General features: G+C 41.2%; 1 protein-coding gene across 9 annotated transcripts in view; it reads right to left on the minus strand.

Annotated features, from left to right (window-relative positions):
* LOC132391104 (von Willebrand factor A domain-containing protein 3B-like) overlaps window positions 1–23,052 on the minus strand; it is a 174,185-nt gene that overhangs the window by 19,946 nt on the left and 131,187 nt on the right. For 8 of the 9 annotated variants that reach the window (XM_059963860.1, XM_059963861.1, XM_059963859.1 and 5 more), the window contains 2 exons: window positions 20,140–20,264; window positions 9,053–9,190 (listed from right to left, as the gene is read on the minus strand). In XM_059963860.1, coding sequence (XP_059819843.1) covers window positions 9,053–9,190; window positions 20,140–20,264 — 263 coding nt within the window. Of the gene's footprint in view, window positions 1–7,015; window positions 7,220–9,052; window positions 9,191–20,139; window positions 20,265–23,052 lie in introns of all 9 variants that reach the window. The other variant, XR_009511088.1, reaches the window with a different exon arrangement.

Below are 23,052 nucleotides of genomic sequence, written 5' to 3' on the forward strand. Positions count from 1 at the left end.
GCCAGCTGCCAGTGTGCCTTGAGAAGTGGTAGTAATGTTTGTCCCAAGCACACTCCAGTCTCCCGCTGCCCGAGTCAGCGTTGAGGATTCTCATCAGTGTTACCTGGGAGTTACACCTCAGAGTTGAGGAGTCTCATCACTGTTAGCGAGAAGGTTACATCTCAGAGTTAAAAATCATCTCATAATGCCAAGATCTTTATATATCCTGAATCAACCATTGAGTAACAATTTCGCGTTAAAACCAAACCCACAGACAGTAGGTAAATTTTTCAATTATAATGTTTTAAAAGCCGCATTTTGATAAAAAGCAGCTGAAGTCATTCATTCGTATTTGTCTCAATGCATTAAAGAAGTTTTTGAATTTCAAAGGTTATTTTTCTCTTAAAAGGTTTTTTTCTTGAATTATTGATAATTTCGAATTGTGTTGGTTGAGGAGGTATCATGGTTAGCACCGAGGACTTTGAATCGTGTGATGGGAGTTCATATCTCTGGTAATCATCGGAAATAGGTGTGTAAATTCAGTAGAGGGAAGCCTAGTAAGTCACGTTGCATCCCTGTAGCATTTCCACCTGATGATTTATCTTGGTGTAACCGCAGATAACATCATAATATAATATTCAAAAGCGTATTTCTCGCAATACTTTGCTATAGGTGTGTCTGGTTGAGTAAAGTGGTCATCCCTGACTTAGTCAGATAGTTTTTCTTATATTAGCTCATATTTTTCTCTTTACCCTTAACCCTTCATTAACCCTTCATCATGTTAAAAAGAAGGAAATGGAATGATGACTGTGTGTGCTTTGGTTTCACTTGCACAACAGGAAATGATGGATTGCAAAAACCCCAGTGCATTCTTTGTAGAGTTGTGTTTTCCAACTCAAATCTGAAGCCATCCAAGCTTCAAGAGCACTTCAAGAACAAGCATGGTGGAGCTGATGTTGAAGAACATGATGTTGGATCATTGAAAATCAAAACAGCTCGTTTTGATTCACAAAGAACTCTTCCAAAATTAAGTTTTGTTTCTGTTGAAAAAGCACTACTTCTTGCTTCATACCAAGTGGCATATAAAGTGGCCAAATCCAAGAAGCCCCGTACAATTGCGGAAGATCTCATCAAGCCATATGTACTCAAATGGCAACAATTATCCTGGGCAAAGAAGCAAGAAAAAAATTTGAACAGGTGCCCCTATCAAATAATGTCCTTCACAACGAATCAGTGATTTGAGTGAAGATATTTTGGATCAAGTCATCTCAGGTGTCAGAGCTAGTCCTCGTAAAATCTCTATGCGGTTGGATGAGTCAACTGATGTCTCCAGTTGTAGTCAACTCATCACATTAGTGAGGTATGTCAATAATGGTGCTGTGAAGGAAGATTTCTTGTTTTGTAAAGATCTGAAAACAAACATAACTGCAAAGGATGTGATGCAGCTGGTGAAAGACTTCTTTGTCAAACATGATTTAGATATCAAAGTCATTGGTTCTGTGTGCACTGACAGGGCACCTGCAATGCTTGGAAATAAATCTGGCTTTTCTGCATTGATGAAAAAGGAGATTCCAGACTTGCAAGTTACCCATTGTTTTCTTCATCGGCATGCTTTGGCATCAAAAACATTGCCTCCAAATCTGAAGAAAGTCCTTGATACTTGTGTGAAGAACATCAACTGGATTGGGGATGTGCTTTGAACCATCGCATCTTCAAATCATTTTGTGAGGATCTGGGAAGTGAGCATTCAGTTTTACTTTTCCACACAGAAGTCCATTGGTTGTCATGAGGACAAGCTTTAATCTGCTTCTTTGAACTGCGGGAAGAAATCAAAGTTTTTCTGGAGGAGCGTGAATGTGATCTGGTTGGGGCAATGGAATCACAGGAATTCGCCCAAATGCTGGCTTACTTAGCTGACATTTTCACTCGTATGATTGACCTAAGTGTTTCTCTTCAAGGAAAAGGGATAAACATATTGAAGGCTTGTGAAAAGTTGAATGCCTTCAAAGAAAAGTTACGTCTTCGGCGTCGATGGATGGAAAGAGGCAGTCTCTCAAATTTTCCTGCACTAGAAGAGATGGTTGATGATGCTGGATCCATAACTCCTACTGTGTGTGAAGAAATTGTGGCTCATTTGGAAATGTTGTCAGAATCGTTTGATGGATATTTTGCTGCTGGAGACCTGAAGATTTCAGAAGAATGGATCATGAATCCATATTCCTACAATTTGGAGAAAATGTCAGATGATGAAGAGCAGAAGGAAGATCTTATTGATTGCAGACAAATCAAGCTCTTGAAATGCAATTTGAAAGCAAGACTTTGGAGGAGTTTTGATGTGCAGCATTGGATATGCTCCCAAGTCTTGGTGGAAAAGCATTCCATGTCCTCATTCCATTTGCAACAACATACTTGTGTGAATCTGGATTCGGTTCTCTTTTGTCAATCAAGACAAAATCTAGGAATCGCCTGAATCCACAGGCAGACCTGCGGATCGCAGTCAGCAAGAAAGTTCCACGTTTTTACAAAATCATGAATGAGAAGCAGGAGCAAAGAAGTCATTGAATTTTATGTTCACAATTGGGATTGATTTTACTGTTTACAATTTTTTCTGAATAAATTAGAATCTAATTGCTCAATTTATATTTGCATTTTATGCACTGAATTAAAAGCTTATTTTTTTTAAGTTCAATTTTTTCACCCGCAGTATTGTATGCGGTTCAATTTGTGGTTCAAAAATTAGAAATTAGACTTCTTCATCTTCAAATGTGATATTACTTTTGTAGGGGGTGCAAACATTAATCAAACATTTCCTAGGGGTGTGGGGCATAGAGAAGGTTGGGAACCACCGCAGTAATGTATCTTTGGACAGGTAGACATCACACTCTCAATGCTTCTATCAAAAATGTAATTGCATTATAAATTATTTTCAGAATTATTGTTTATCCTCTCTCTCCCTACCATACACACAACTCTTAATTCAATTATTACAAGAGGAGGTGTTTTAGCCTATGTCAGTTCCCAACAGAACAATTCTCCCTCTTATTTCCTTGTCGCATATTCTCTCTCTCTGTCACATTCATCCCGTCTATTCTTTCATAATTCATCTTTGCCATCCACCTACTCTAATGGGGAATTTACAGCAGCAGTTCAGCCTAGTCTTTGGGATGAGGGAGGAAACGCACATGGTCACAAAAATGACATGCAAACTCCACACAGACAGTACCTGACAGCTGTAGCAAACCCAGGATGCTGAAGAAGTATGGAGGTGGCACTAACTGCTGTGCTATTGTGCTGCAGACTTGTCTTGCAAATGGATGTATATTGCAAATTAAAGTATAAGGAGAATTTGATAGCTCTGTGCCTGTATTTACTGTTTAGAAGATGGAGAGGGAAATCTCATTAAAACCTATCGAATTTGAAAGGCTTAGAAAGAGTGGATGTAGAAAGGGTGTTTCCTATAGTGGGAGAATCTAGAACTAGAGGGCACAGCCTTTAAGGTGGCCCTTTAGAACAGAGATGGGGAGGAATTTCTTTAGCCAGAGGATGGTGAATCTGTGGGATTTATTACCAAGGACAGCTATGGAGGCCAAGTCATTTGGCATATTTAAAGTGGAGGTTGATAGGTTATTGATTCGTAAGGGTGTCAAAGGTTAGAGGGAAAAGCCAGAAGAATGGGGTTGAGAGGGAAAATAAATCAGCCATGATGAAATGGCAGAGCAGACTTGTTGGGCTGAATAGCATAATTTGTTCCTAATGGTCACTAGTCATATGTACTTATGTGCGGAATAATATGGAAGCTAAATGCATCTTCAGCAGGAAATAAGCATCACCATCAGATTGGACTCTTGGATGCATTCAATATGTGCAAACTGGAGATGTAATGAGATCCAAGTTCCAGCCTTCGATGATGATTTTTTTTTTATTTATTTAGCAACACGGCACAAAGTAAGCCATTCTGGCCCTTTGAGCCTAGCTGCCTCAGCAACTCCTGACAACCCCGATTTAACCCTAACCTAGTCACACAACAATTTACAATGACCAACCAACGTATCCAGCACATCCCCTGCATGCTCAGAAAAATCCACGCATTCCACGGGGAAGACATACTCCTTACAGAATGGTGCTGGAATCGAACCCTGGGAGCCGGGATGCCCTGAGCTGTAAAAATGTCACACTAACCTCTGCAAGTTCTAATGTGAAACTTGCAGTCCAATACAGACGTTTGACTGCATCACTGTTAACATTTCTCAGAAATGCAAAGAAGTCAATTTCCCTAACAAGTCTCCTAAAATAAACAGCAATGGAGTAAGAAGATGAGCAATTTATTACTTTGCAGGAATATAATATTCTCTATACCAAGCTAAGTCAAATTAGTACCAATGGGGACCAAGAAAAATGCACATATATTTTTGCTAACTGAATCTGAAGTGAAGAGATAAATACAGATCTTAACATGGATGGAATACATTTGCAACCCATGAGATCAAAGCTGTTAGTTTTAATGTTATTAAGGCTTCAGCTCATATTGGAGTTAACCTGTGCAGTCAGCTCCAACCATGATTTATTTTATTTAATCCCTATCTGCTTGAGTGATCTAATTTTAAACTTTAATGCAAAAATGTTCTACTGATGATGCTAAATCCCTATTTTACATTATTATGATGTATGATCGAACCAAGATCGTGCTTTGGTAACAAAAAGCTTCTTTAGCTCACGATTATTATCACAGACATAAACACTGCAATAGACTCCAAAACATAAATACAATTTATCCAACAGCAACCAATTTAATTTTCTGGAAATTTATTTTAAAGTTAGAAATAGAAAAATAAATTCACTTGTCATGAAGCAACATCTATCAAGAGACTATACCCATCTATGTCAGAACATTTTCTGTTCTTTCCACCATTCTAAGTGCAAAATAATCCCAGTCCCTTCAAAAAAAAATGTTAAGCCTTTTAATCACCATAGTTCACTTCAAACCAGGTAGCAGGTTTTCTTCTACAACCATAACTGGTGACATAGAATTCAAATAATTCTACTATGTGTAGATATCATTTCTTAGAAAATTCCATGCGTTGGTAATATTACAGTGTATGTTTAAGAAAGAATGATAGATTGTATAAATATTATTTTTCTTCAAGTTATCACTGAGCTGATGAAGACAAAAATCCAGCCCATATTAATACTGTCATGTGGCTAGTGGTGTAATACATTGAGATGCCATTACTGAAACCTTTTTATTTCAGATGTTTCCCTTCTCACAGATGCTGCCTGACCGGCTGACTGTTTCTAACATTTTCCATTTTTCTTCCTGAAGCTCACTCCCTATCCCACATGAATTGGAGAGGTGCAGGAAGGCAACGCCTCACCAATTTATCAAGAGCAATTAGGTGACCAGTAAGAATTCCAACTCACAAATATGCAAATTTACTAAACCTCCTCCTTTCCTCAGATTAATAGATGTTAAGGTTCTGTATTCTCAAAGGATTCAAAGTATATTTATTATCAAAGTATGTATAGATTATACAACCTTGAGATTTGTCTGCTTACAGGCAGCCACAAAACAAGAAGCCTGAAAGAACCCACTTAAAAAAAAGATGTGTAGAGAAAGAGGAAAAGAATGCAAATCATGCAAACACTAAAGGCAAGCAACAGCATTCCAAACCAAATTGAATCCATAGACCCAAATCCCAGAGCAGCTGGAGCAGCAACTTGCCCCGCTATTTCAGTTCACCAGAGAGCAGGGCAAGCTGCTGCGAAGCTCTCAGGCAGGTAGCATGTGGCAGCCGGAGCAGTCCCATGGCCTCAGCCTTAGCATTGAGGAGAGCGGAGTAAAATGTCACGGAGTGAACCAGCTCAACCCTCTCCTCCGGTCCCAACATCCTGCCTTTTCAGTTCACCTGGCCTGATTTTTAAATTTTCCAAGCACTGGGTCTTCCCCTGCACTCAGACTCAGGCCCCACCGCAGCGAGACCCTCTTGGCTACTCCCGCATCCTGTCCTGAAGAGTGAATTTTGACAGATACTTTATTTAATAGCTCTTAAGTAATCACATTATGTTCCTTTATTGTATTAGTTATTATTTCAAAAGTCTCTTTCAAATGTATTGATTGTCCATTGTCAAAGCATTATATTTCTAACATACAAATTTTAATTAATGTCTTAATGCTTGATGCAGATATCATACAAATTGGTTTATAGTTGAACAGTTTATCTTTCTCTCTATATTTAAACAAAATATGGGTTACTTGCTTAATCCATTAGCTTGCTGTTTTTGTTGAAGCAACAATGAAAAATTATAGGCAGAGCTTTTCCAATGTTATCATCAACAGCTTCTTGGTAATCTCCTTCTTCAACACATCCTAAGTTCCTCTAAAACATATAGAAACTGTTGTGTATTGTATTCCCTCTCCATCATCTCTCACTTGATTTATCTAGCTTCATGTAGTCAGTCCCAAATGGTCTTCACTTATTTTTAAATATCCTTATAACTTCCTGCAGGCTTTCAAAAAGTAATTTCCCTCTCCAGTGATATTCATATTTCTTTATAGTCATTATCAGATCCCTACAACACATTCTACATTCCTGGTGCTTAGTTTTATTATTGCCTGCTCCATTGTGAGACTCTATTTTTAGCTTGATGGCTTTTGTATCTATCCCTGCAAATTCATATTTTTGAAGTTTTCTCTTTGATATACGGACAAAGTACTTATTTCTGTCTCCACCCACTTCATGGGCGATGAGTTATCACAGAAGATTCTCCAACCCATCCACCAAGAATCTGTCTGCACAGCTCATCAAGCCCTAACTGAACAATAGTCAAAGTGACAGTTGTTTAAAATGCTACACTTTGAAGTAAGCAGTCTTGTAAGATATTGAGATTATGTTTTTATTCCAGTTGGAAAGTTGATTGAATGCCTTTCTCCTATGGTCCACTCTCCTCTCCTGCCAGATTCCTTCTTCTCCAACCCTTTACCTCTTCCACCTTACTTCACCCCCACCGCCTCCCCCACACACCTGGTTGCACCTATTACCTTCTTGCCTCCTCTTCATGGATGCTGCCTAACTTGCTGAGTTCCTCCAGCATTTTGTGTAGGTTGCTCTCGGTTTTCGGTAACTGAAGAATCTCTTGTGTTGTTAAACGTCTTCGCATTATTTTAACATGATGTATGATTTTAGTTAGATGGATACTTGAATTTCTTAAAATTAGGGGATGTGGTGGACAGGCATCAATTGGTCTAAACAAAATTAGAATCGGCAACGTGTGAAGGCGAATCAAAGGTCAGCATGGAATCAAACATTACACAGAGCTTATGTCACCTGAGACTATAGCCAGAAAGGAGATAAAGTTCATACCAAAGGAAGGAGTGTGCACATCAAACCTTTGCTGTTTTTAAATCATTTACTTACTGATATGGGGGCTCCATTGTGGGTACTACCATCTGTAGTATCCAGGATATCTTCAAGGAGCAGTGTCAAAAGGTTGAGTCCATCATTAAGGACTCACACCACCCAGGACATGCTCTCTTCTCATTGTTACAACCAGGAAGGAGGTACAGAAGCCTGAAGGCACACACTTAAAGATTCAGGAACAGCTTTTCCCCCTCTGCCATCTGAATTCTGAATGGACATTGAACCCATGAACACAACCTCACTACTTTTAAAATTTTTTATTCTTTGTTATTACTTATTTAACTATTTAATATGTACATACTTAATGTATTTCAGTTTTTTTCTCTATTATTAGGTACTGCTGCCTCCATTAATATGCCGGTGATATTAAACCTGATTCTGATTCTGCTTTAGTTCTTAATTAAAAGCACCCAAAAGCACAACAGTACAAATTAGCTCATACCCCATATTTTGTAAGAGATTGGCTGGTGTGAAGTTATGAGGGAGGGAAGCAATTTAAATAGAAAACATAAACTCCAGAGATTCTGCTGATGCTGGAAATCTTGAACCACACACACAAAGTGCTAGAGGATCCTAGCAGGTCATGCAGCATCTGTGGAGAGGAATAAACCGTCAATGTTTCAGGTCAAGACTCTTCATCAGATCTGGAAAGGAAGGAAAGGGAAAGAAACCAGACAAGAAACTTTTGATTTCTTTCCCTTTCCTTTCCAGCCCTGATGAAGGGACTCAGCCCAAAACACCTGCTATTTACTACACTCCATAGACACTGCCTGACCTGCTGAGTTCCTCCAACACTTTGTGTGTGTTGCCTAGAAAGACAACCGCAGTGCATTCAATATTTCAGTAATATTTGAGTGATATTGTAAATATTGTTTGACTAAGCATTCTTTTATTTGTTTACATTATTCATTATGGGTTATATGTACTGTGCAAAAGTCTGAGGCACATATATACACTATAGCAAATACAAGACTGCATTTGTCAAAGTGGAGCAGAGAGCCAGTTTGTAAATCTGGCAGGAGCAAAGAATATTGGGGGTGGCAAGGGTTGAGTACTGCAGAAGGGGTATGGGACAGGTGGCAGACGCAGGAGAGTCAGGGGTGGGCACGGGTGCAGACGTACTCAGTCCTGAGACACCAGGCAAGGTCATTTGATTCCAAACAATTGGTTTATTGACCATTACAGAATGTCTCTCTGGTGCTTCCTGCTCCCTCCCCTCTCCCTTTCCCTTTCCCTTTTCCCAACCATGATTCCCCTCTCCCTGCCCCCTTCCCACACTCAGTCCACAATAGAGACCCACATCAGAAACAAGTTTATCATCATTCACATCATTCATATGTGTCATGAATTATTTTTGCAGAATCAGTTCAGTACAATACATAAAATACATATACATACATACATACAAAATACATACAATACATATAGTACTATGCAAAAGTAATATATAATTATATATATATATATATATAGCTCTATGTGCCTAAGACTTTTGTACAGTGCTGTATATAGGTGGCATATTTCATTATGCCACCATGCCATATCCATACAAGTGACTCACTAAGGAAAAGAGAACCAAGTAGGCAAGTATCCTGGCTCCTTTGTTTTTCTTTCGATTACTTTCTGGCATTACAAATCATAACTAAACAACTACTCACCCTTTTGTTGTTGTATTTCAAAACCGTATAAAATTTATCATCAGCCCTGCATTTGTTTGGGGTTGCTATGACCACACCAGGTTTATAACAATCATTTTCTGGTTGCACATTGCTATGAACCAAAACAAAGTCTCCAACCTGCAAACACATCGAAAGTAACAATCAGCTTAACATTAGATCTTAATATGGACGGATATAGGATGATGACAAGGTAACAGGAAACACGATAACAATGTCCTCTTTATTGATCTTTCATCGGGATACATTATTCCTTCCTTTTACAGCCAATACTGTTTAAAATTCTGAAGAGTCCTGTGAACAACAATTTAGTTAAGAAGCAAAAATTAGTTAACAAAAGTAAATCAATAAAATCAAAAAAATAGAAAAATCCTGTCTCAAATTGAATCCAAACAACCAAATGCTCCCCAAAAGCTCCAATCCAGTGGGACTAAACTAGATTTTATTTTATTTTCCATTCATGGGATTTGACCACCATCAGCAAGGCTAATACATATTCCCCCTGAAATAGGCAAAACTCTGCTATGGATTGTCCCAAGCCCGGCTGCGAAAGGAGAGGATTGGACATGGGGCTAATTACCCCACCCCATAAAAACCCAAGAGGTACAGAATTGGCAACAGAAGCTCTAAAGACTCAGTCACTGGGAGAGGAAGGATCTTTGCCTGAAGGACATTAGACAATAGGTGCAGAAGTAGAACATTCGGCCGTTCGAGCCTGCACCGCCATTCTGAGATCATGGCTGATCATCTACTGTCAATACCCGGTTCCTGCCTTGTCCCCATATCCCTTGATTCCCCTATCCGTAAGATACCTATCTAGCTCCTTCTTGAAAGCATCCAGAGAATTGGCCTCCACTGCCTTCCGAAGCAGTGCATTCCAGACCCCCACAACTCTCTGGGAGAAAAAGTTTTTCCTTAACTCTGTCCTAAATGACCTACCCCTTATTCTCAAACCATGCCCTCTGGTACTGGACTCTCTCAGCATCTGGAACATATTTCCTGCCTCTATCTTGTCCAATCCCTTAATAATCTTATATGTTGCAATCAGATCCCCTCTCAACCTCCTTAATTCCAGCGTGTACAAGCCCAATCTCTCTAACCTCTCTGCGTAAGACAGTCCAGACATCCCAGGAATTAACCTTGTGAATCTACGCTGCACTTCCTCTACAGCCAGGATGTCCTTCCTTAACCCTGGAGACCAAAACTATACACAATACTCCAGGTGTGGTCTCACCAGAGCTCTGTAAAAATGCAAGAGGATTTCCTTGCTCTTGTACTCAATTCCCTTTGTAATAAAGGCCAACATTCCATTAGCCTTCTTCACTGCCTGCTGCACTTGCTCATTCACCTTCAGTGACTGACTTCAAGGACTCCGAGATCTCTTTGTATTTCTCCCTTACCTAACTCTACACCGTTCAGATAATAATCTGCCTTCCTGTTCTTACTCCCAAAGTGGATAACCTCAAACTTATTCACATTAAACGCCATCTGCCAAGTATCTGCCCACTCACCCAGCCTATCCAAGTCACCCTGAATTCTCCTAACATCCTCATCACATGTCACACTGCCACCCAGCTTAGTATCATCAGCAAACTTGCTGATGTTATTCTCAATGCCTTCATCTAAATCGTTTATGTAAATCGTAAACAGCTGTGGTCCCAATACCGAGCCCTGTGGCACCCCACTAGTCACCACCTGCCATTCCGAGAAACACCCATTCACCATTACCCTTTGCTTTCTATCTGCCAACCAGTTTTCTATCCATGTCAATATCTTCCCCCCAATGCCATGAGCTCTGATTTTACCCACCAATCTCCTGTGTGGGACCTTATCAAATGCCTTCTGAAAATCGAGGTACACTACATCCACTGGATCTCCCTTGTCTAACTTCCTGGTTACATCCTCGAAAAACTCCAATAGATTAGTCAAGCAATATCAACATGGGCTACACCTGAGGACTACCTGAAAGAGTGGCCCAGGACAGAGAACTCTAGCAAGCTGCAGTCGGTGGTTTATGCCTCAGAACAGGTGATAGGCTTAACTAACTATTTAACTGAAATAGGCAAGTGGTAGCCAACCACGTTAACTAAAAGCTCTACTTGTACATACGTGGTGAATTACAGTTTGATGATATTATGGGATATGCCTTTGAAGCATCTGAGAGTGCTGAGAGGAGTCCCAGCAACTTTACAACAGTGTATATTCATTATTTTTTTTGTTCTTTTATGGATTTGCCAACTAAATTACCTCAATGTTGTAAAAACCTCACTGACCCCCAGCAATCTTTGAATTGCTTCTACCAGCCATTTATTATTTTCCATCTCTGAGAGCTAGGTTAAAAGGACAGCATAACTTTGTGGGCTGAAGGGCCTGTTTTATGCTGAAATGTGCTATATACTATAAATCTAGTCTATACATTATCACAGGCATCCCTCTGGACTCTCTAGCCTTACCCTGCCTCTCTGCAACTTAATGAGCGTGTTCTCACGTCTCCAGTTCCACTCGTGGGTGTTGGACCTGATATCACTCCCCATTCCTGCTTCCAGTCTTCTCTGGTTTTGGTTTGCATAAGGATAGCAGATTCTCTGCTCCACGGTTATTAATGGGGCATATGAATTCTTGCAACATCCGAGTGGTTTATGGTCTCCATGAGCTTTTCGAAAACACAAGAGGTACTGGAAGTTCAGAGCAACATGCACAAAATGTTGGAGAATCAGCAGTTCAGGAAGCATCTTTGGGAAGGATTAAGTTTCAATGTTTCGAGCCGAGACCCTTCATCAGGAGTGGAAAGGAAGGGGGAGGAAGCCTGAATAAAAAGGTGATGGGAGGGGAAGGAAGACAAGCTGGAAGTTAATAGGTGGGTGGGGGAGTGAGTTGAAGTAAAAAGTTGGAAAGTGATAGGTGGGTGGGGGAGTGAGTTGAAGTAAGAAGCTGGGAAGTGATAGGTGGGTGGGGGAGTGAGTTGAAGTAAGAAGCTGGAAAGTGATAGGTGGGTGGGGGAGTGAGTTGAAGTAAGAAGTTGGGAAGTGATAGGTGGGTGGGGGAGTGAATTGAAGTAAGAAGTTGGGAAGTGATAGGTGGGTGGGGGAGTGAGTTGAAGTAAGAAGCTGGAAAGTGATAGGTGGGTGGGGGAGTGAGTTGAAGTAAGAAGTTGGAAGGTGATAGGTGGGAAAGGTAAAAGGCTGAAGAAATAGGAATCAGAGGAGAGAAAAATGAACCATGGGAAAAGGGGAAGGAGGAGAGTATCTAGAGGGAGGTGGTGAGCAGGGTTAAGGGAGAAGCCAGATTGGGAAATGGAAAAAGAGAGAAAGATGGGGGAGAGGAAGAAATTGTCTGAAGTTTAAGAAATCGATGCGTGTGTTATCAGGTTGGAGGCTATCTAGACAGAATATCAGGAGTTGCTCCTCCATCTGAGAGTAGTCCCATTGTGGCAGTAGAGGAGGCCATGGACTGACATCAGCTTATTCAGCCCAGATTTACTTAATTAACTGAATTCAGATACCCAGCTGATCTGACTGAAAAGATTCTTTCTCACTATGTTTCTCAATACTTCTTACATGACAGAAAGTGAATACACAACTAAGATTTGGCTGCAATATCAAATGAGAGAAGTACCATGTAATTGAAAGCTGCTAATGAAGGCAATGTTTGCATAACTGAATCTGAGAGGCAGTTAACTGTCAGGAGTTGATCGCTGAGGAACTGTCTCTATCGGAATGGCAATGCCCGCGGCTGTCGGCAGTCTGAATCTTTGAATCTCTCCCAGCTGCTACAAGGCTTAGCAGCTTTGTCAGTCACTTGGAAGCTCTCGCATGTGTCAGACAGGTGTCCATTTCATAATTCTGCCAAAAGGGAATACACAGCAGAATCTGAGTGCACTGCATGTTTAACATACAGAAGAGTCCACCGTACCAGTGACTCTTCCCATAGGCTACCTTGGAGTCTGAAAGCAATTCCGTTGCACTACAAACTGCAGGACCTAATATTCAGGTAGATGAGCAACATGCATGATGCAGTTACACACGTAGCAGTCGAATCGGCAGTGATGCTTGGGTGAAAGAGATTTTGCAAAAGAGCTTTTGCGGAATTTCGGCTTTATTTTAGCAGCACAGTCGTAATTCGATAGTCACAAATAAAAATAATGCAGGGAAAAGTGGAATGGCTATTTTTTGGAGTGGCAATTGTGTGAGTGGACCAAGGTTAGAGAGGGGAGGCCTAGGCTCATCAGGCTTCAGTGAGAAAAGACCTGGGTGAGGTAAGTATCTGGTGAAATTCTTCTTGAGTCTCCATTTCTTCATTATTAGTGTGTGGTTAGAGCAATGAGAATGGCTCCAGGGCCTGTGTGGTGTTCTTTGTGTGAGAGATGGGAATTCTGGAAGACCTCCAGCCTATCGAATAGAGACACCCAAATGGTGTGTTGCCTATCAGGTGTCAGGGTCAGAGATGTTTCAGATCGGGTCATGACCTTCTAAAGAGGAAGGGCAAACAGCCGGACGGCTTGGTACATACGGTACCAATGACATGGGCAGGAAAAGGGAGGAGGTCCTGAAGAAAGAATTTAGGGAGCTAGTTAGTAAGCTGAAAAGCAGGATCTCCAGGGTAGCAATCACTGTATTGCTGCCTGTGCCACATGCCAGTAAGGGTAAGAACAAGATGATCTGGCAGATGAATGTGCGGCTGAGAAACTGGTGCAGGGGGTAGGGTTTCAGATTTCTGGATTATTGAGATCTGTACCAGGGAAAGTATGACCTGCATAAAAGGGACACGTTACACCTAAACTCGTGGGGGAACAATATCCTTGCAGTCAAGGTTTCTAGAGCTATTGGAGAGGGTTTAAACTAACTTGGCAGGGGGATGGAAACCGAAGTGATAGGGCTGTTCGTTTACAAGCAGAGCAAGTATGTAGTGTGACTGTCAAAAGGGACAGGCAGATGATGGGGAAAATTGCAGTCAGTGGGATGTGCTTCAGTGTAAAAGGGGGACAAAATTAAAAAGGGTGATGGATACAGGACTGAAGGTGCTATACTCGAATGCATGCATTATATGGAATAAGATAGATGATCCTGTAACGCAGTTAGAGATTGTCAGGTATGACATTGTGGGCATTACTGAGTTGTGGCTGAAAGAACATTACAGTTGAGAGCCAAGGATACACATTGTACTGAAAGGACAGGCAGGTGGGCAGAAGGGGTGATGCGGCTCTGTTTGTGAAAAAATGAAATCAAATCCTTATAATGAGGTAACATAGAACTGGAAGATGTAGAAACCTTATAGGTAGAGTTCAGGAACTACAAGGGTAAAAAGACCCTAATGGCAGTTAGGCATATACCTCTGAACAATCGCAAAGATGTGGGCTACAAATTACAATGGGAGATAGAGAGGGGAAGTCAAAAGGGTAATGTTACAATAGTCATGGGGGATTCCAATATGTGGATAGATTGGGAAGATGAGGTTGGTGCTGGATTCCAAGAGGAAGAATTTACAGAATGCGTACGAGATGGCTTTTTAAAGCAGATTTTAGTTGAGCCCACTAGGAGATTAGCTATTCTTGATTGAGTGTTGACTAATGAACCAGATTTGATTAGCGAGCTTAAGGCAAATTAACCCTTCGGAGGCAGTGATCATAATGATAGAACTCACCCTGCAATTTGAGAACAAGTAGCTAAAGTCAGATGTATCCAAGTTCAAAATTCAAAGTAATTTCAATATTCAGAGGAGTAAATGGAATTACAGAGGCATGAGAGAGGAGTTGGCCAAAGTTGATTGGAAGGGGACACTAGCAGGGATGATGGCAGAGCAGCAATGGCTGGAGTTTCTGAGAGCAATTCAGAAGGCACAGAATAGAACCATCCTAAATAAGAAGTATTCTAAAGACAGGATGATGCAACTGTGTCTGACAAGGGAAGTCAAAAACAACATAAGAGCAAAAGAGGGCATATCAAAGAGCAAAAATTATTGGGAAGTTAGAGAATTGGGAAACTTCAAAAAACCAACAGAAGGCAATTAAAATATGCTCCCTCCAAAGCCTCTACACGCTCTCTATAATGGGGTAGCCAGAACGAAAAGCAATGATCCCAGTGTAGCCTTACCAAAGTTTTATACAAAGTTCATGACTTTAAAGCTATCAATGGCAAAGTAAATGTGAAACAGAATGCATCATTTAACCCTGCATTCTTACCAGGTCAGAAGCAGCCAGAGATAACACAAGCAGAAGTGAGATCCAGACCAGGATTGCTATCTTGTGCAGTTCATCATCTCTAATACACTGTGTGGGTAGTATTGTGGTGTAAACAGGAGAAATCTTCTGCTCCATACCTCCTTTACATATTGTATACAAAGGTGGTACTACATGCAGTCTACCACGACCGCTAGACTTGACAAAGAGTCAGGCAAGAAAAATCCTTGCAGACTCACCCACCCAGCAAACTAGCTCTTCCAACAGCTCCCTTCCGGAAAGGACTGTTAAACCAAAAAAATATCATGCCATCTTAAAAGATTCTCCCCACAGGCAGTTAATCTAATCAGACATTCTAGTTAACCACCTCCCATCTATTATCTCAGTCCCTGCAGTGTAAACATTTTAGTTGAGCCCACTAGGGGATTAGCTATTCTGGATTGGGTGTTAACTAATGAAACAGATTTGATTAGCCATGATTAGCCATCACCATGTAAATGTGGTGGAGGATTACAAATACCTGGGGATACGAATTGACAATAAACTGGACTGGTCAAAGAACATTGAGGCTGTCTACAAGAAGGGTCAGAGCCGTCTCTATTTCCTGAGGAGTCTGAGGTCCTTTAACATCTGCTGGATGATGCTGAGGATGTTCTACGAGTCTGTGGTGGCCAGTGCTATCATGTTTGCTGTTGTGTGCTGGGGCAGCAGGCTGAGGGTAGCAGACACCAACAGAATCAACAAACTAATTTGTAAGGCCAGTGATGTTGTAGGGGTGGAACTGGACTCTCTGATGGTGAAGCCATCTTGGACAATGTCTCCCATCCACTCCATAATGTACTGGTTAGGCACAGGAGTACATTCAGCCAGAGACTCATTCCACCGAGATGCAACACTGAGCGTCATAGGAAGTCATTCCTGCCTGTGGCCATCAAACTTTACAACTCCTCCCTCGGAGTGTCAGACACCCTGAGCCAATAGGCTGGTCCTGGACTTACTTCCACTTGGAATAATTTTACTTATTATTATTTAATTATTTATGGTTTTATATTGCTATATTTCTACACTATTCTTGGTTGGTGTGACTGTAATGAAACCCAATTTCCCTCGGGATCAATAAAGTATGTCTGTCTGTCTGTCTGTCTGTCGCTCTATTGAATTGTGGTCACTGTTGAAATGTAGGGCTGTGATGTATTGGCCCTAAGTACAGTAGATATTGGGAATTTCTTTTCTACAGAACTTTACAACTCCTTCCTCAGAGGGTCAAACACCCTGAGTCAATAGGCTGGTCCTGGACTTATTTCCACTTGTCTTAATTTAATTATTATTATTATTATTATTATTATTATTATTATTATTATTATTATTATTGGTTTTATAGTGCTATATTTCTACACTATTCTTGGTTGGTGTGACTGTAACGAAACCCAATTTCCCTCGGGATCAATAAAGTATGTCTGTCTGTCTGTAAGCCACTGTTGGGAGTGGCTTAAACTAATACGGCAGGGGGATGGGAACCAGTATGATTGAACTGAGGATGAGGCAGAAGGTTTACAAGCAGATTATGGATGTAACATGAATGTATGGAAGGACAAGCCAATGATTGGGTACAACTGCAGACAGAGCAAAGAGTTAATTTGTACCACAGAGGCAAAATTCAAAAGGGTGAAGAATGCCTGACTGAAGGTGCTGTATTTAAATATGTGTAGCATTCAGAATAAGGAGAACAAAACTGTGGCACAATTAAAGATTGGTTGGTATGACGTTGTGGGCATTACTGAGTTGTGGCTAAAAGAAGACCATAGTTGGGAGCTTAACATCAAAGGATATACTTTGTATTGAAAGGACAGGCAGGAAGGGAGAGGCAGTGGTGTGCCTCTGTTGGTAAGAGATGGAATTACAGTACATCTTTAGAAAGAGATGACATATTGTCAGAGAATTAATTTTTGTGTGTGGAGTTAAGAAATTGCAAAGGTAAAAAAAATATTATGGGAATCATGTATGGGCTTCCAACTAGTAGCCAAGATGTGGGTTTAGGATTGCAAAGAGATCTGGAAAAGGCATGTAATAAGGGTAATGAAACAATTGTAATGGGGGATTTCAATATGCAAGGGGATTGGGAAAATCAGGTTGGTGTCAGATCGCAAGAGAGGGAATTTGTTGAATGCCTAAGAGATGGCTTTTAAGAGCAGCTTGAGCTTGAGCTTACCCAGGGAAAGGCTATTCTGGACTGGGTGTTGTGTAATTATCCAGATCTTATTAGGGAGCTTAACACAAAGGAACCCTTAGGAGGCAGTGATCATAATATTATTGAATTCATACTGCAATTTGAGAGGGTGAAGTCTCATGTATTAGTATTGCAAAGGATTAAGGGGAATTACAGAGGCGTGAGAGAAGAGCTTGCCCAGGTGGATTGGAGAAGGATACCAGCGGGGATGACGGCAGAGCAGAGATGGCTGAAGTTTTGGAACTGGTTCACAAGGCACAAGATAGATATGTCCTGCAGAGGAAGAAGTTCGCAAATGGCAGGGGTAGGCAACTGTGGCTGTCAATGAAAGTTAAGGACTGCATAAAAGCCAAGGAAAGGGCAAAAGTGAGTGGGAAGTTGGATGATTGGGAAGCTTTTAAAATCCATCAAAGGGCTACTAAAAATGCTGTAAGAAGGGAAAAGATCAAACATGAAGGCACTAGCCAATAACATAAAGCAGGATACCAAAAGTTTTCTCAGTTATGTAAAGAGAAAAAGGGAGGTGAGAATTGATACTGGACCACAGGAAAATGATGCTGGTGAGGTAGTAAAGGGGACAAACAAATGGTAGATGAACTTAATGGGTACTTTGCATCTGTCTTCACTGAAGAAGACACTAGCAGTGTGCCAGGGGTCTGTGAGTGTTAGGGAGCAGGAGTGAGTGCTATTGCTATTACAAAGGAAAAAGTGCTAGGCAAACTCAAAGGTTTTAAGGTGGATAAGTCACCTGGGCCAGGTGGATTATAACCAAGAGTCCTGAGAGAGGTTTCTTAAGACATAACAGATGCATTGGTCATGATCTTTCAAGGATCACTTGATTCTGGCATAGTCCCGGAGGAATGGAAGTTTGCAAATGTCACTCCATTCTTTAAGAAGGGAGGAAGGCAGAAGAAAAGAAATTATAGGCCAATTAGTCTGACCTCAGTGCTTGGAAAAGTGTTGGAATCCATTATTAAGTAAGAGGTTCCAAGGTACTTGGTGACTAATGATAAAATAAGTCAAAGTCAGCATGGCTTCTGTCAAGGAAAATCTTGTCTGATAAATCTGTTAAAGTTATTCGAGGAAGTAACAAGCAGAGTGGACAAAGGAGAGGCAGTGGGTGTCATTTACTCAGATTTTCAGAAGGGGTTTGATAAGGTACCACACATGAGGCTGCTTAACAAGATAAAATCCTATGGTGTTACAGGGAAAATACTGGCATAGATAGAGGAATGGCTGACAGACAAGAGACAGCGAGTGTGAATAAAAGAGTCCACGTATGATAAGAAGATAGGTGGAGGAGTAGGTAGTACTGAGGAAGCAATGCGATTGCAGCGGGACCAATAAGTGGCAGATGGAATACAGTATAGGGAAGTGTACGATAATGCATTTTGGTAAAAGGAACAATAGTGTGGACTATTATCTAAATGGTGAAAAGGTTCAAACTTCAGAGGTGCAGAGGGACTTAGGAATCCTCATGCAAAACTCCCAGAAGGTTAATTTACAGGTTGACTCTGTAGTAAAGAAGGCAAGTGCAATGTTGGCATTTATTTCAGGGGGAATAGAATATAAAAACAATGAGATAATGCTGAGCCTTTATAAGATACTAGTCAAGCTGCACTAGAAGTATCATCAACAGTTTTGGGTCGCATATCTCAGGAAGGATGTGTTGTCACTGGAGAGTGTCCAGAGGAGGTTCATAAGGATGATTCCAGGAATGAAGGGCTTAATATATGAGTGTGTTTGGCAGCTTTAAGCCTGTACTCTCTGGAATTTAGAAGAATGCAGGGGCTGTCATTGAAACCTACCGAATGTTGAAAGGACTAGATTGGGTTGATTTGGGGACGATGTTTCCTATGGTGGGGGTATCCAGAACTAGAGGGCACGGCCTCAAAATTAAGGGGCAACCTTTTAGAACTGAGGTAAGGAGGAATTCTTTTAGCCAGGGAGTAGTGAATCTGTGGAACGCTCTCCCACAAACTGCAGTGGAGGCCAAGTCCATGCGTATATTTATGGCAGAAGTTGCTTGTTTCCTGATCAGTCAGGGCATCAAAGGATATGGTGAGAAGGCAGGTGTATGGGGTTGAGTGGGATCTGGGATCAGCCATGATGGAATGGTGGAGCAGATTCAATGGGTTGAATGGCCTAATTCTGCTCCTATATCTTATAGTCTTATAATGCTGTTCTCATTGTGAATGTGTGCTGATATTTATGCACATTTTCCATTCTTGAATCGCTAAGTTTATATTTATATAATTCTTATCACTGAACTTTGTTCTTGTTGCATGTTGCACCAACACACCACATCAAATTCCTAATACATGTAAATGTATCTGGCAAATAAAGCAGATCCTTGATTACATCATGGAAATCTCCTGATCCCTTAAAAATCCCTAGATCTTTCATCCCTAAAAATCCCAGCTCTAGTGTGTAAGTGCTGCTGCAACCCTTTAAGGTTTTACCAAAATTTCCCAGGAAGTAATTAACTCACCATAAAAACTTTTATTGATTGTGCACGCTCTGGAAGAACATGCAGTAAGGCGATCCTCGAATTTTATCCATCAGCATTTGAGGATTTAATAAAAACTAAATTATTTCACAGCCAACATCACTAATTCAAAGTTCCTTAAAAATAATGAGTCGATCTCAATATTTTATTTTCCTTACCTTTAATGCAGGGCAAGGTGCAGCTCCTCCAATCTGGATTACAAACTGAGTTGGTGTAATCTGAGTGTCTCCTTTGGTGAAATCAATCAATACTTTTCTGGCACCAACACACCTGGTTATAATGCCTAAGAACATGATATTAACAAGTATTACTCTCAGGTTTTATTTTCAATTTTCTGCACAGATAGACCTCTGAAGGACAGCCAACATAATTGTGAAGGTTAAGGAGGGGTGGAAGGTTGGTCTTATTACGTATTTTTTGGATGAACCCATTGGGGCTTGTATCTTTCATTGGCTGTTTGATATTATTACACAGTCTGGAAGTATATGGGAAAGTGATTATTTTAATTTATACCCAGGTCTTCTACTTCTACGTCCAGAAGTCGAAGTCACATTGCACCCTGTTTGAGGCAATAAGGAAGAGGGGCAGCACTGTAGTGTAGTGTAGTGGTTAGTCAACCAGGTTCAAATCCACCAATGTTTGTAAGGAGTTTGTACGTTCTCCCTATGGTTCCGTGTCCAGGCCCATCATAAATTGGGGGACTGCTTCATCAAGTACCTCTGCACCATCTGCCACAAGTGGGACCTTCTTGAGACCAAATATTTTAATTTCCATTCCCATTCCGACATGTCGATGCATGGCCTCCTCTTCTGCCAAATATGAGGCCACCCTCAGGGTAGAGCAGCAACACCCCATAGTCCATCTGGGTACCCTCCAACCTGATGGTAAAAATATCGATTTCTCCTTCCAATTTCACTTCCCTCCTTCCTCTATCCCTGACCCTGACCTTTCAGTTCTTCTTATCTGCCTATTACTTCCCCCTGGATCCCATCCTCTTTTCCTTTCTCTTATTGTCCACTCTCCTCTCCAATCTGATTCTTTCTTCTCCAGCCCTTGATCTTTTCCACCCATCTGGCTTCACCTATCACCTTCCAGCTAGCCTCTTTCCCCTCCCCCCTTCTTTTTATTAAGGCATCTTCCCCCTTCCTTTCCAGTCCTGAAGAAGGGTCTCGGCTCGAAGCATCAACTGCTTATGCATTTCCATTGATGCTGCCTGACTTGCTGAGTTCCTCCAACATTTGGTGTGTAATGCCCTGGTTTACGCTTTTTACTGTTATGCTGCTGCAAGCTGTGTTACGCCCGTGGCCCCCTCCTTTTTGAGAATCGCAAGATCACTATTAAGTCAGGTCAGGAGACCCAGGAAATGAGAGAAAGACATGCAGAATCCACAAAGAGTTTGAAATGTGTCCTGGCCTCTGAAAGGCGGAACCATTGATAACGGCTATTGTCTCTTGGAGACGGAATTGTGTATTGAATAGTGTACGATTCATGTGAACCGAGGCAATGTGAATCGAGGGGGGTTGGTGCAGGGATTGCATCATCCCAACCTGATTGACATCTGAGACCCTGTGAGTCAGGATAAAAGAGGGTCTGGGGAACAGCCCCTTCAGACGCACCAGAAGAAATGCTAGAACTCCTGTAACAGCGTAATAGCGAAAGCCGGTGGAAAAGCCCACGTGCGTCCCTTTCCATTTGCCTCGGAATTGGTGGGGCCTTTACCATGGAAGCACGGCTTTAGCTAACCACAAAGGGGAAATCAGCCCCCAACGACTCTCAAATGATCGTCATCATAAAAGGAATGGGCAAGTTAAACCTCCGTCTTTCTCTCCAACCAAAAAGTTGCAGCTTGAATGAACTTGAGTGACTTTTATATTTCCATCGGACAATACATTATCCCCTAGACAACGATAGAGCTATTTCTTAATGATTATTATTATACCCGCGCTTTTAGATTTAGTATTGACGACGTATATTATCTGTATGTTTGCATTGATATTATTTTTGTGTATTTTTATCAACAAATACTGTTAAAAACAGTACCATCAGACTTCAACGGACTTCTCTATCTTTGCTGGTAAGTGACCCAGTTACGAGGTACGTAACAGCTGCTTGTTTGGGTTACTGTTGAAGATAAAAGAGAGGAGAATTGTGTGCCACCCACTCAGGATGGCCTGATTAAGTGGAGGTTTCTCTGGTGAGGGACACTAAGGTTGGGCTTGGGGCTTTTGTTTGAGGGGAGGTGAAGGGGTAAGACGCTGGACAGAAGAGGTCGTAGGACTCGAGCCAGAGCAGAGCCATGATTCGATGAAGCCCAAGGTGAAGCCCGACGAAGGAGGATCAGCAACGGGGAAACCGTGAGCTCCAACTTGTGCACATTAGGCCGTTTCATTAAAACCGGCCCTTTTCTTTTTTTCACTCTTTTTTTACCAAGCCTTAGTCAAATTAAGAATTTTAACACTATATATTTTAATTGTCTGTTATTTTGTGGTACTTATTTAACAGGGTAACGAATCTGGCAGCATCCACACAAACTGGGGTTTTTTGAGGGGGGGGGGGGCTCGTGCCTCAATCTCCCACATTCGGCGGGGCCGGAGATTGTCTTACGCAGCTGACAGAACCAGAGTGTTTCTCTTTGGATTTCCAGCGTCTGCAGACTCTCTAATGCTTATGATTCACTGCTCTAGTTTCCTCGCACATTCTAAAGACATACAAGTTAGTAAGTTGATTGGTCACATGGGTGTAACCGGATAGCACGAGCTTGTTGAGCCAGAAGGGCCTGTTACCTGGCTGTATCTTAAAGTAAATAATGGCTTCATAACTACAGAAATAATTCAGTTTCATTGCCATCATTACTTTTATTCCTTCAAACCATACAGCCAAAGAGGACAGAAAAATCACCTGAGCAGTCTAATGTCTCAACACAGCAAGAATCATGCAATAAGTATTAACCCAAATCCTGCTGCTAATTTCAGAGTCAGTATCAAAGCACTAAAAAAAAGTAGAAACTTTTAAAGTAAGAAAACCAGAATGTTTTATCATCATATTGAAGGCCAGAAGCTACATTTTATGAA

Source organism: Hypanus sabinus, chromosome 3, assembly GCF_030144855.1.
Source record: "Hypanus sabinus isolate sHypSab1 chromosome 3, sHypSab1.hap1, whole genome shotgun sequence".
Taxonomy (NCBI): Eukaryota; Metazoa; Chordata; class Chondrichthyes; order Myliobatiformes; family Dasyatidae; genus Hypanus; species Hypanus sabinus.